At 45.1% G+C, this 14,116-nt stretch overlaps 1 protein-coding gene across 1 annotated transcript in view; it reads right to left on the reverse strand.

Annotated features, from left to right (window-relative positions):
- LOC309569107 (uncharacterized protein) overlaps positions 1 to 13,231 on the reverse strand; it is a gene marked incomplete at both ends in the record, with an annotated part of 46,059 nt that extends 32,828 nt beyond the window's left edge. The window contains one exon of the mRNA XM_082274871.1: positions 13,150 to 13,231. Within this exon, the coding sequence (XP_082130997.1) occupies positions 13,150 to 13,231 (82 nt within the window). The remainder of the gene's footprint in view (positions 1 to 13,149) is intronic.
- Between the last annotated feature and the right edge of the window lie 885 nt (positions 13,232 to 14,116).

Genomic DNA, 14,116 nt, shown 5'->3' on the forward strand with positions numbered 1-14,116 from the left:
ACCAGCCGTTCTTTAGCAATATAGGCAAAGCATGTCTGAAATTAAAGGTGTGACACTCAATTCTTTAGAATTGTCAAGTTGCAAGAGGAAGGAAGAAAGGCAACCACAAAATGGGCAGATGATAAATGAGCATTGTCAGGCCAGTCAGATTAAAAAAAAAAAAAAAATCAATGAGTTTTAACCACTTAAGCCCCGGAGGATTTGGCTGCTAAACGACCAGGGGGTATTGTGCGATTCGGCACTACGTGACTTTAATGGACAATTGCGCGGTCGTGCGACGCTGTACCTAAACAAATTTGACGTCCTTTTTTTCCCACAAACAGAGCTTTCTTTTGGTGGTATTTGATCACCTGTGCGATTTTTACTTTTTGCGCTATAAACAAAAAAAGAGCGTAAATTTTGCAAAAATAACAATATTTTTCACATTTTTTTATATGAAATTCCCCCAAAAAAAATGTAAAAATCAAAATTTTTTAACATTTTTGGCCAATTTGTTTTATGCTACATATGTTTGGTAAAAAAAAACGCAAAAAAGCGTATTTTTATTGGTTTGCGCAAAAGTTATCGTGTTTACTAACAAAGGGAAAGATTTTTGTCATTTTTGTTGTTTTTTTTTTTAACGCGTAATGGCGGCGATCTGCGATTTTTTTTGCGGTACTGCGACATTGGGGCGGACAGATCGGACCCTTGACTGACATTTTTGACACTTTTGGGGTTACCAGTGACATTTCTACAGTAATCAGTGCTATAAATATGCACTGTTACTGTAAAAATACACTGGTAGCGAAGGGGTTAACTTTATTTGAGAGGGAGGGGCTGTGTGTGTCCCTAGGGGCATGATTCTTACTGTGATTGGCTGTGACTTGAGGTGTAAGGACACTGATCAACGGTTCTACATAGTAGAACCGTGTGATCAGTATTTTTACACCGAGGAGAATGACAGGTGGCTTGTTTACACAAGCCGCCTGACTTTCTCCCTCTCCCCCGACGATCGCCGAGTGACCGGCGGACATCGGATCCACCGGTCACACGCGCGGGGGGGTCCGTGACCGCGCGGGAGTGGGAGCGCGCCTCCGGCGGCGCGCGCTCACTCCCCAGACCCTCCCAGGCTAGTGACGTTAATTAACGTCACTCTGCCTGTGAGGGGCTGACTGCTGCAGTAAATATACTTGACGGGTGACGGGGCCCGGGCAGTAACACTTGCCTAGCATCGGCGCCAAGCCTGACGCTGCACACATGACGTCATGACATGTGCGTGTCCATACATCTTGGCTGATAAACATGGGGAGAGTTTTTTGGCGCCAACAGCGGACGGCTTATAGACGCCTAAATGGAGATGCCTCTCGCTCATCAGGCCAGTGTGATGCTGGTAGGGACCTGCATGTGCTTGGATGCCTACACAGCATGACCTATGGTTTTACCTCTTTGCAGCCATATACCTCGGCATTTGACACTGTATCTCTCTACTTATATCAGGTAAACACTTGGGGACTTCACTTTTTCTTTTGCATTCACCCTTTTTTCCTTTTTTTATGCTTGTTCACCTTTTCTGGGTTATTCTTAGTTATTCACATTCATACCATGGCTTCACTCTGTGCACACATTGGGTGATGGCTGTATTGGCACACACAATGCATTCTTCATCTCCTTTTTTTTTATATATTTTTAAGTTGCAACCTCTGCACACTCCCCATGGTTTTGTTTTTTACTTTGATCTACATGAATACTATGTCTACATGTATTTTTTTCTTATTATTTCACAGATACTTGTGAGATATTACCTTTTTACCCCACCCATACCATGGGAGACTACACTTTGGGTTACCCTTTTTCTGAGTGTCCACTCTACACGAGGGTTCATATCTACCTCAGGTCCCAGACAGGACGATATCAGCAACCCTGGTTTAGCATGACCGCACATTGGTGGTGTAGTAGCCCCATGTAAGTAATTAGGATTGGACCAAATCCTCTCCTTTTTTATTTACTCTATATTTTGATATTCTATCTTACCATCAGATTTATTGATATGTTCATCTCTCTGTAGATACAGAGTAGCATCAGCTCCTGAAGAAGTGATTCATATCACGAAACGCGGTTGTGTCTGGGATCCGATCCTGAGACCTGGTGTTCCTTGGACAGTTCCCTATTGCCTGTGCCACTGCTGAACTTCCTTTTGAGTAACACCCTTGTTTTTCTACTCCTTGAGTTTGGTTGCTGGCCCCACCTTGTGCCCAGCTGTTGGATGTCATCTAATCTAGTGATCCTATAAATCTTCACATCCCCTTCCTGTCTTCGCCCTAGTATAGGTCTTGTTCCCTGGGTGTTGGATTTTGTTGATTGCTGTTGCCGACTCTGCCTGTTCCCGACCTTGCCTCTTGGACTACTCCTTTGGATTTCGTTGATTACTGTTGGCCAACTCTGCCTGTCCCCGACCTTGCCTCTTGGACTACTCCTTTGGATTTAGTTGATTGCTGTTGCCGACTCTGCCTGTTCCTGACCCTGCCTCGTGGACAACTCCTTTGGATTTTTGTTGATCTTGTTTCTCTGACTTCTCTCTCTACTAACCGTTAGTGCTTGTTTGGTGTTCCTTGATATAGCCTGTGTGCACTTTCTATTGAGGTCCCATATTTCTGGCTTTAGGATCTCAACAGCCCTTCCCCCTGATACTGGGATAAGAAGACTACTGGTCAGGAAACCGGAGGGACGGTTAGAGCCTCCTGACAGACCTGACAGCGTTGAGCTGTACATGATGCAGCAATACTTACCGATCAGAGATCTCAAGATGTAGCTACACATATTTATCATATTCACCAATTTTTTATATCATCAAACCTCTACCCATTGCAACTACCTATTACATGGAGTACTACTATTAATGGTTTACATATTGTTATACGTTACTTGCTGCTACATTGAATTTTGCATATATATGTATTTTATTTTATTTATGTACTTATGCAGGTAATTACTGATATTTGACATGTATATACTGTAATGTGCCAGTATATGCCATTAAATACTCAAGATATAATTCATAGCCAGACTGTTGTCAGTTGCCTCACTCAAAGTCCCAATTCCCTTTCTTAATATCCAACATTTCTGGACTGTTCCATGTCTTTGAAGAAGGGTGATGGTGTGCCATTCAGGCACAAAGCGGCATATGCTGGAAGGCGCAACATGGTTAACCGCTTGCCGACTGCTCACAGTATATTTACTGCGGCAGTCAACCCCTCACAGGCAGATCGACGTAGGTCTACGTCGCTAGCCTATGAGGCTCTGGGGAGCGAGCGCGCGCCGCCGGAGGCGCTCTCCCGCTCCCGCGCGGTCATGGACCCCCCCGCGCGTGTGACTGGCGGACCCGATCTTCCGCCGGTCACTCGGCGATCGTCGGGGGAGAGGGAGAAAGTCAGGCGACTAATGTAAACAAGCCGCCTGTCATTCTCCCTGGTGTAGAAACACTGATCACACGGTTCTACAATGTAGGACCGTTGATCAGTGTTCCTACAGCTCAAGCCACAGCCAATCACAGTTAGAATCACGCCCCTAGGGACACACATAGCCCCTCCCTCTCAAATAAAATTAACCCCTTCCCTACCAGTGTATTTTTACAGTAGCAGTGCATATGTATAGCACTGATTACTGTAGAAATGTCACTGGTAACCCCAAAAGTGTCAAAAATGTCAGTCAAGGGTCCGATCTGTCCGCCGCAATGTCGCAGTACCGCAAAAAAAATCGCAGATCGCCGCCATTACGCGTTAAAAAAAAAGCAACAAAAATGACAAAAATCTTTCCCTTTGTTAGTAAACGATATAACTTTTGCGCAAACCAATCAAAATATGCTTTTTGCGATTTTTTTTTACCAAACATATCTAGCATAAAACAAATTGGCTGAAAATGTTTAAAAATTTTGATTTTTACATTTTTTTGGGGGGGAATTTCATATAAAAAAATGTGAAAAATATTGTTATTTTTGCAAAATTGACGCTCTTTTTTTGTTTATAGCGCATGATCAAAAAATCGCACAGGTGATCAAATACCACCAAAAGAAAGCTCTTTTTGTGGGAAAAAAAGGACGCCAAATTCGTTTGGGTACAGCTTCGCACGACCGCGCAATTGTCCGTTAAAGTCACGCAGTGCCGAATCTCAAAATACTCCCTGGTCAGGAAGGGGGTAAAATCTTCCGGGGCTTAAGTGGTTAAGGCCATAGGGAGGAAGTGACCTATGACTTCGCTCTGGTCCTCCAAGGCCATAGAGTGGAGTGGAGGCCAGCTTGCCAAAACTCGACTTCCTGCCTAGGAGGTGAAAGGACCGGATCGTTTTCCCTGCTTTACCGATGCCTCTGGTAAGCGGGAAAAATGACCGGGAAGTGGCAGGATGGGGCACCTCTCCCGCTACCCATAAAAGTGATCCAGCGGTGAATCTGCCGCTGGGACCACTTTTATGAGAAAGAGGACCGCCCACCCAGTAAAAAAATACTAGGGTTATCTGCTGCCATAACCCCGGTATTTAAAGTCAAATTAGCGATGTATACCTGCGGCGGGTGATCTGAAAGTGGTTAAAATGTGAGAGCCAACGACGAAGGCCCCCTCTTTCTCATCGAGCCCAGCTGAGAGACGCAGAATACTGAGGAGGGACCTACATAATGTATCATCTCTGTTTTTTTTTATTTTATATGCTCTGTATTGTTCTTTTAGTTGTCTATGTTTGTGTTCTACTTGTATATAAAAAAGACCTTTGCTTCTTTGAGCATTGTGTTTATTTTTACAGCTAATATTGGTATCACATCATCACCATTAATATTTTTAGAGCTTTGGTAGACTAGCTAACTATAGGAACAGACAAGATAATGCATATTTATAAGTCAAATAGGGTTGAATCCAAACCCCCCCCCCCCTATTTGTTTCAGTAGTGTTAGACAAAGGTTGTCCTACACCAGTGATGGAGAACCTTGGCAACCCAGATGTTTTGGAACTACATTTCCCATGATTCTCATGCACTCTGCAGTGTAGTTGAGCATCATGGGTAATGTAGTTCCAAAACATCTCGGGTGCCAAGGTTCACCATCACTGGTCTATACATACTGTGACAGGAAGTCAGGTAAATCTATGGGTGTTGTCACCGACGGGAGATATATTTCTGCTTGGTTTAGACAATTCACCAACAGGTGTCGGCTGCAGAGGTAGGCAGGAAGGTGTACGGAAGTTGAGAGAACTTTCAGCTGTTCAGAATGAGGCAATTAAGACCTCTATAATTTGTCCAAAGGAAGTCTATTGATTGCTGTCTCCTGAGGCTGTGTAAGCTGGGGAGAGCAGTCAGATGAGAGACTTCTAAAGGTGAGGTGTTGAACTTTTTCTGTGTAAAGAAAACACAAATGGACATTTGAGTGTTTGCTGTAGGATCAGCAGTGTCTGCCCAACATTAGGTAGGTTCCTGTGTGTGAGAAGGTAGACGCCCACAGCGGCCAGGATTTATTTTGTGTTTTGTTTTATTTTGATGTTTTGCTGCATGCACTTGTTTGAAGAAATTGGAAGACTAAACCATAAACTGTTGTTTTAAACCACTCCTCGGCTATCTCCCTGTGTGACGAACCCCCCCCCCAAAGGGGTTATCCACACCTGCTATCGAGCTAATCCCTCACATATGGTGGAGGATGCGGGCAGTTAAAGTGAACCCAAAATGGAGGAGATACTGAAACAACTGATTATATCGAATGCAGCCCAACAGCAGGCAAATGCAGCTCAACAGCAGGCAAATGCGGATTTTCAGCGGAGCTTTGCAGCTCAACAACAAGCTCACCGAGAGGCCATGGAAGGCTTGGAACAGAGACACCAGTAGCAAATGGAGGCCATTGTGAAACAGCTTCAGAGACAGCAGACCGAGGCTGGGAGTCAAGCCAGTAACATACCGACTTTTCGGGTACACCACTTATTGCCAAAGATGACTACAGATGAGGACCCTGAGATGTTTCTGACCACGTTTGAAAGAACAGCGGAGAAAGAGAGTTGGCCTAAAGAACAGTGGGCTGGACTAGTGGCCCCCCTATTAGCTGGAGAAGCCCAAAAGGCATATTTTGACTTGGAACTTGCAGATGCAAAAAACTATGATCGATTAAAAGTGGAAATATTGGCACGTTTTGGGGTAACCTTGGATGTCCGTGCTCGGCGGGTCCACAATTGGAGTTATCAACTGAAGAAACCACCCCGGTCGCAGATGTATGACCTCATCCATTTGGCTAAGAAATGGCTGCAGCCAGAAATTCTGTCCGGACCAAAAATTTTGGAGCGAGTAGTCATGGACAAATTTCTTAGGTCTCTTCCTAACACCCTGCAGAAATGGGTAAGCCATGGTGGTCCGGAAACCGCAGACAAATTAGTAGACCTGGTCGAAAGGTACCTAACAACAGAGAATTTGACTTCTTTTTCCAGAGATGCAAAGACTTTTCACCCCAAGACCAGACCCTCCCCACCGATAAGTAAGACTACGTCAGGGGATGGGGGTGGAGAGAGGATCCAAAGAGCAACTAGAGGTATTAGCAGGACTACTACTAATGTTTGGCGAGAGCGGCCTGGAAGACCCATCCCACAGGAGAGGACCGGAAGGTTGATTTGTCACCGTTGCCGGGAAGAGGGACATGTAGCAGCGGTTTGCCCAGCGGTTTGCCCAGCGGATGATGAACCCATGCATTGTGACTTTCTGACAGAGAGACGACAGTCCTTTTTTGCAACCACATACACTGCAGTAAAGGGGAATGAGAAACCTTTATATAGAATGTGTTTAGATGGTAAAGATGTGGTGGTATTGTTGGATTCAGGTAGCCTGGTCACCTTAGTGAGAAGTGATCTAGTGGTGAAAAAAAACTTACATCCTAGGAAAATGGCTGTAGTTTGTGTACATGGGGACACTCGAGAATATCCGGTGACTACAGTTACTTTTGAAACATCCCTCGGTATCCTGTGTCACCAAGTGGGTTTAGTTCCCAAACTGCCACATGACGCCATTGTGGGAAGGGATTTCCCAAAGTACTGGGAACTCTGGGATTGCCCAGATTGCCCAGTAGGTGGTTCCTCTGAGCCTGAACCATCTACTCCAGAATCCTCTAACTGTGAGGATTATCCTGAGTTTCCGTTCTCAGTCTTAGCCGGGGAAACACCAGTCCCTAGGGAGGAGCCTGCTACCTCAGAAGAGGAACAGCGGCCGTTAGGGTTGGATGACCTTAAGGTGCACCGAGAAAATTTTATCACTGAGCAATTGAGGGACCCCACATTGCTAAGAGCCCGGGAGAATGTAGTGAAGATAGATGGGGAGCTAGTTAACCCTGACGAGAGGATTGCCCTCCCTTACTTCATTATTGAAAGGGACCTCTTATATCGAGTGTCACAGAGGATAAAGGACACCATTGAGCAACTGGTAGTGCCTAAACCGTACCGCAAGATGGTTTTGGAACTGGCCCATGGGCACATTCTTGGGGGACATTTGGGAGCAGAAAAAACCCGGGAGAGAATCACCCAGAGGTTTTATTGGCCTGGGATCACTAAGGAAGTGGAATTGTACTGCTCTTCCTGTCCAGTGTGTCAGATTAATGCACCCATGCCCCATTTCCGCAGTCCGTTGGTACCCCTGCCCATTATCGAGGTTCCTTTTGAGAGGATCGCCATGGATTTGGTTGGGCCCTTACTGAAGTCCACTAGAGGGCACCAGCACATGTTGGTAATAATGGATTATGCCACCCGTTACCCAGAAGCGATTCCTCTCCGAAATACCTCTGCTAAAACCATAGCCAAAGAGTTATTTCAAGTTGTCACCCGGGTGGGTCTGCCTAAGGAAATCCTAACTGACCAGGGCACCCCGTTTATGTCTAGGGGGACAAGAGAACTTTGTAAACTCCTGAAAGTGACCCAGTTACGTACCTCAGTATATCACCCTCAAACAGATGGGTTAGTGGAGAGGTTTAATAAAACGTTAAACCAAATGTTGAGGAAGGTGGTGGATAAAGACAGAAAGAATTGGGATTATCTGCTCCCTTATCTGATGTTTGCCATAAGAGAGGTTCCCCAATCATCCACAGGGTTCTCTCCGTTTGAGTTGCTGTATGGGAGGCACCCCCGGGGCCTACTGGACATTGCCAGGGAAACATGGGAGAGTGAGAGTTCCCCTCATCGAAGTGTGATTGAGCATGTGGCACAAATGCAAGATAGAATTGCCCAAGTGATGCCGATTGTGAAGGCACATTTAGCCCAAGCCCAGATGGCTCAACAAAGGATTTACAATCGTGGGGCCCAGGTCCGTTCTTTTGCACCTGGTGATAGGGTGTTGGTGTTGGTCCCCACGGTCAAAAGTAAATTCCTAGCCAAATGGCAGGGGCCCTATGAAGTGTTGGAGAAAATAGGCATGGTGAATTATAAAATTAGCCAACCGGGAAGACGAAAACCTGAGTAGCTCTATCATGTGAACTTGTTAAAACCATGGAAGGATAGAGAGTCCTTGGTCGCTGAGACTACCCGAGTTTCTGCTCCAGTTAACCTGGCTGTCCCTGAAGTTGGGATAGCAGAGACTCTGTCCAAAATTCAGAAACAGGAGGTTAAAGAATTTGTGCTCCGTAATAGGGAGAAGTTTTCAGACCTGCCAGGTTGGGTCTCGGGAGTTAAACATGACATTATCACCACACCAGGGGATAAGGTCAAGTTAAAGCCTTATAGAATTCCAGAAGCCCGGCGAGAGGCCATTCGCCAGGAAGTAAAAAAAATGCTTGAGTTGGGGGTGATAGAAGAGTCAAATAGTGATTGGTCCAGTCCCATTGTCTTAGTGCCCAAACCAGATGGAAGTTGGCGGTTTTGTAATGATTTTCGCCGCCTGAATAAAATCACTAAGTTTGACACCTATCCTATGCCCCGCATAGATGAACGAATTGATCGCCTAGGCACTGCCCGGTACATGACCACGTTAGACCTTACCAAGGGTTATTGGCAAATTCCTCTCTCGGGGTCGGCCAGGGAAAAAACAGCATTTGTAACTCCAGACGGATCTTTCCAATATCGGAGGATGCCTTTTGGGTTACAGAATGCTCCTGCCACATTCCAACGCACCATGGATAAGACCCTTCGGCCTAATCAAGCCTATGCTGCTGCATACCTCGATGACGTAGTCGTTCACAGTGAGGATTGGGACTCACACTTACCAAAAGTTCAGGCTGTGTTGGATTCCATCTGGAAAGCTGGGTTTACAGCCAATCCAAAAAAATGTACCATTGGGCTAGAAGAGGCGAAGTATCTGGGGTATACCATTGGTAGAGGTCTAATCAAGCCCCAAATAAACAAAGTTGAAGCTATTAAGGATTGGCCACGTCCCACCAGCAAGAAACAGGTTCGTGCATTTTTGGGGATTGCAGGTTATTATCGCCGTTTTATTCCCCATTTTGCCTCACAGGCTGCTTCCCTGACCAATTTGACCAAAGGGAAGGAGTCTGTCATGATCAAATGGACTCCCGAGGCAGAAACAGCTTTTCAGGCTTTAAAACAGGCCTTATGTAGCCAGCCAGTTTTAAAGTCGCCTGACTTTTCACGAGACTTTGTGGTCCAGACAGATGCATCAAATGTGGGTTTAGGGGCTGTGCTGTCCCAGATTATCAATGGGAAAGAACACCCTGTTATGTACCTCAGCCGAAAGTTGAAGGCCCATGAGGAGAATTATGCCACCATTGAGAAAGAGTGTTTGGCGGTGAAATGGGCCTTGGATTCTCTCCGGTACTACCTCCTGGGTAGACAGTTCGAACTGGTGACGGATCACGCCCCATTGAAGTGGATGGCACAGAACAAGGAGACCAATAGGAGAATAAATAGGTGGTTCCTGGCCCTTCAGGAATTTAGGTTTGTGGTAACGCATCGCCCGGTGTTCAAATGGGAAATGCAGATGGTTTGTCCCGAGCACATGCGTGCCTGGCAACCTGTGTCCAAACCCTAGGGTTGAAACAAGAGGGGGGGTATGTGACAGGAAGTCAGGTAAATCTATGGGTGTTGTCACCGATGGGAGATATATTTCTGCTTGGTTTAGACAATTCACCAATTACTATCAGGTGTCGGCTGCAGAGGTAGGCAGGAAGGTGTACGGAAGTTGAGAGAACTTTCAGCTGTTCAGAATGAGGCAATTAAGACCTCTATAATTTGTCCAAAGGAAGTCTATTGATTGCTGTCTCCTGAGGCTGTGTAAGCTGGGGAGAGCAGTCAGATGAGAGACTTCTAAAGGTGAGGTGTTGAACTTTTTCTGTGTAAAGAAAACACAAATGGACATTTGAGTGTTTGCTGTAGGATCAGCAGTGTCGGCCCAACATTAGGTTGGGAAGACTTCTTAGGTAGGTTCCTGTGTGTGAGAAGGTAGACGCCCACAGCGGCCAGGATTTATTTTGTGTTTTGTTTTATTTTGATGTTTTGCTGCATGCACTTGTTTGAAGAAATTGGAAGAATAAACCATAAACTGTTGTTTTAAACCACTCCTCGGCTATCTCCCTGTGTGACGAACCCCCCCCCCCCCCCCCCAAAGGGGTTATCCACACCGGCTATCGAGCTAATCCCTCACAATACCCTCTGAGTGAAATATACTGCTGCCTGAGAACCTGGGCAACAAACTGATGCAAGATGAAAGTTGATTTACTTCTAAATATTACTGCACTTTGAACATTTTGTTTTCCCCTACTGGAAACATATTATTACACAGCGGAACTGAGGGACTGCCAAAAAGCTATACAGTACAAGCTAATTTGAGACAGTGAGAATTGTGGTCCGTGGTTGTAGTGTAACAATTGAACTTCGTGCAGTTGATGGTGCTGGTGGTCAGATGTGCAAAGAAGTATAGATAACTGACAACAATTGGTAAGTTATAGAATATCTATAGTAGTAGCCAGCAATGAAGTGAAGGCACAAAACTGAAAACTTGAGCATGTTTTCTCCTTTTCCGTTTAGCAACCTCAAACCAATGTGACTCTAAAAGCATTCAACTTTCATAAGAGGTTAGACAATCCAGGACAAAACTGATAAAATGACGAGGTTTAGTATCATGTTAACAATGCAGCACTGGGATATTATATTTGTGGGTTCAGGCACTGATGTGGACGAAAAAGGCCTGGCTCACAGCCTAGTCCCTGCTCTAATTCATCCGAAAGGTGTTCTATTGGGTTGAGGTCAGGAATCTGTGCAGTTCAGTCAAGTTTCTCCACCCTTAACTTGCTCATCCATGTCCATATTGACCTTGCTTTGTGCTCTGGTGTGCAGTCATGATGGAACAGGAAGGGGCCAACCCCAAACGGTTCCCACAAAGTCGGGAGCATAAATTTGTCCAAAATGTCTTGGTATGCTGATGCCTTAAGAATTACCTTTACTGGAACTAAGAGGCCAAGCTGAAAAACAACCCCACACCATAATCCACCTCCACCAAATGATTCGGACCAGTGCACAAAGAAAGGTCCATAAAGACATGGATGGGAAAGGTTAGGGTGGAGGAACTTGACTGGCCTGCACAGAGTCCTGACCTCAACCTGAAAGAACACCTTTGGGATCAATTAGCACGAAGACTGCGAGCCAGGCATTCTTGTCCACATCACTTCCTGACCTCACAAATGCACTTCTAGAAGAATGGCCGAACATTCCCATAGACACACTTCTAAACAATGTGGACAGCCTTCCCAGGAGAGTTGAGGCTGTTATAGCTGCAAAGGGTGTGCAAACTTAATATTGAACCCTACGGACTAAGACTGGGATGCCATTCAATTTCATGTGCGTGTAAAGGCAGGTGTCCCAATACTTTTGGTGCTATAGTGTTAGCATGCGAAATCTAATATCTGTCACACTAGGTGAAAACTCCTGAGGATGTCCTTTATGATTCCAAACTTTTTTGATATTTCATCTGTGTATATTGCGATTTGTATCAGTAACACACTCTGAGGGCCTTTCATCTGGGATATATATAAGATGCAGGGCTTTTATTTCAGGAGGAATGTAGGGGAACACGGTGTCGGCACCTTCAGAACTGAATGTATGTAATGGCAAGGGGTATTGGGGTATGCTGGGAGGTCTGTTGTTGCTGGCAGGGCCATCTTACGGAATGGGCACGCTGGACAGTTGCCCGGGGGGCCCCACCTGCCCAGGGACCCAGCCAAGCATTAGTCACTATTCCCATGTGCATCCCAACTTAGCAGTTGGCAAGCGCCCTGCTCTGCTGTCAGGTCACTTGGAGTGGAAACTCACAACTGCAGGAATGCCTATCTGCCTCCACGGAAACAGGCACACACAGGACAGTCAAGTCTGACTCCCATCCATGTGTGTGTTCACCGGACCCAGCCGCCGAACTTTGAAGCTGTCATTAGCCTGGCATTTATTTATTATGTACCAATAAATATCGCCTTATTGATAATTTGCATTTTTTTTCTTGTTGGTGATTGTGTAGGCAGGGCCCCAGTGAACTGCATTGCCCGGGGACCTTTAATGCTCTTAAGATGGCACTGGTTGCTGGGGGAATCAATTATTGAAGGAGAGGTCTATTGTTGCTGGCTGCTGGAGGCTCTATTGTTGCTGGCTGCTAGGAAAATCTGTTGATGTCACTGGGGGTCTATTGCTGCAGGGGTGGATCTATTGTTGTTGTGGTGGAATTTTCTAACGGGTGGTCCATTGTTGCTGGGGGTTTATCTGTTACTGCTGGGGTGGGGGGGGGGGGGTCTATTGTTGCCGGGTTGGGTCTTGTTGCTGGCTGCAGAGGATCTATTTTACTGCTTTTACTTGCTCTCATTAACAAATTCCATACAAATGTTTTAGCACCACAAAATGATACTTGGTTCTATACCCTCTAAAAGGGCCAGTACTGGGAGGTGGGTAGGGGGTGGAACCAAGGGACAGTGCCCAGAGGTGGGTAGTGGGCGAGACAAGGAGTGAAGGGGAGAGTTCCTGCACCTATTATCTGAGAAAAAAGCCCTGATGAGATGTGACATCGGATCTCCATCTATCTCTGTCCACTGCCTGCTTCTGATGTTTTTCAGATTTCATGATTGCTATGGTGCGTACATTAGAAGTAGATTTATACTGTACACATACCTTGTGAACTTCTATAACACATGTCAGTATATTTCAAAACCTGTTATCTTTTATACAGAGTATATCTCCTTGATACCTCTGCTCCCACACTTGCTGGGGGGCTTGCTTTTGGTACTGTTTTGCATGCTGACATCGTTGCTGGGTAAGAGGGACCTCATGATTGCCCCAGTGGCATTGGCAATGCTGAAAGTGTTTGTTTTAAAAAAATTTTAAAAATTTTGTTTATTACTATATATTATTCTGTTTTCTACAGATTATCTACTCCCTCAATCACTCCTGAAGAAGTGGTATACAGGCGAAACATGGCAGGGCGGGGAGGTTGCTTTTGGCACTGTTTTGCATGCTGACATACTTCATTGCTGGGTAAGAGGAACCTCATGATTGCCCCAGTGGCATTGGCAATGCTGAAAGTGTTTGTTTTAAAATATTTAAAAAATATTTTGTATATTGCTATATATTCTACTGTTTTCTACAGATTATCTACTCCCTCAAATACTCCTGAAGAAGCGGTATACAGGCGAAACATGTAGAGAAGAACTGGTAAATGATTGTCACAATGATAGCATCAATTTATTGGCACTCTTTTAGTGCCATTACCACACAATAATCCGGATATTGGAGAGAGTCAAAAAATGGGATTTCTAGACATTAACTGTTTGTCTATTTTTTTAAAAATTTGTAAATACAAATAAAATATATTGATTGTAAATGATATGCATTGTTGTGGTGTCCATGGGAGTACCATGAAAGTCCGTTCTGCCTCAAACTCATCCCTTTGTACTGTGTCCCCCCCCCCCCCCCCCCCACCGAAGATAGGACCGGGTCTTATACTCATTTAAGCTACAAAAAACACACTAGGGCTTCTTTTCAGGGGATGTCTTATTTATTTACAGTATGTACAATAATCTATCCTTATTCAAATACAGTTAGGTCATCATGATGATCTTAAAAAAAAATATATATATGTATATCCTGATCCTTTAAAGCATGATAGACAGCACAGTGCTTGTGCTGTATTATTTAACCATGTCTATGTTCTAAAA

Source organism: Pelophylax lessonae, assembly GCF_965119305.1.
Source record: "Pelophylax lessonae genome assembly, chromosome: 13".
Taxonomy (NCBI): domain Eukaryota; kingdom Metazoa; phylum Chordata; class Amphibia; order Anura; family Ranidae; genus Pelophylax; species Pelophylax lessonae.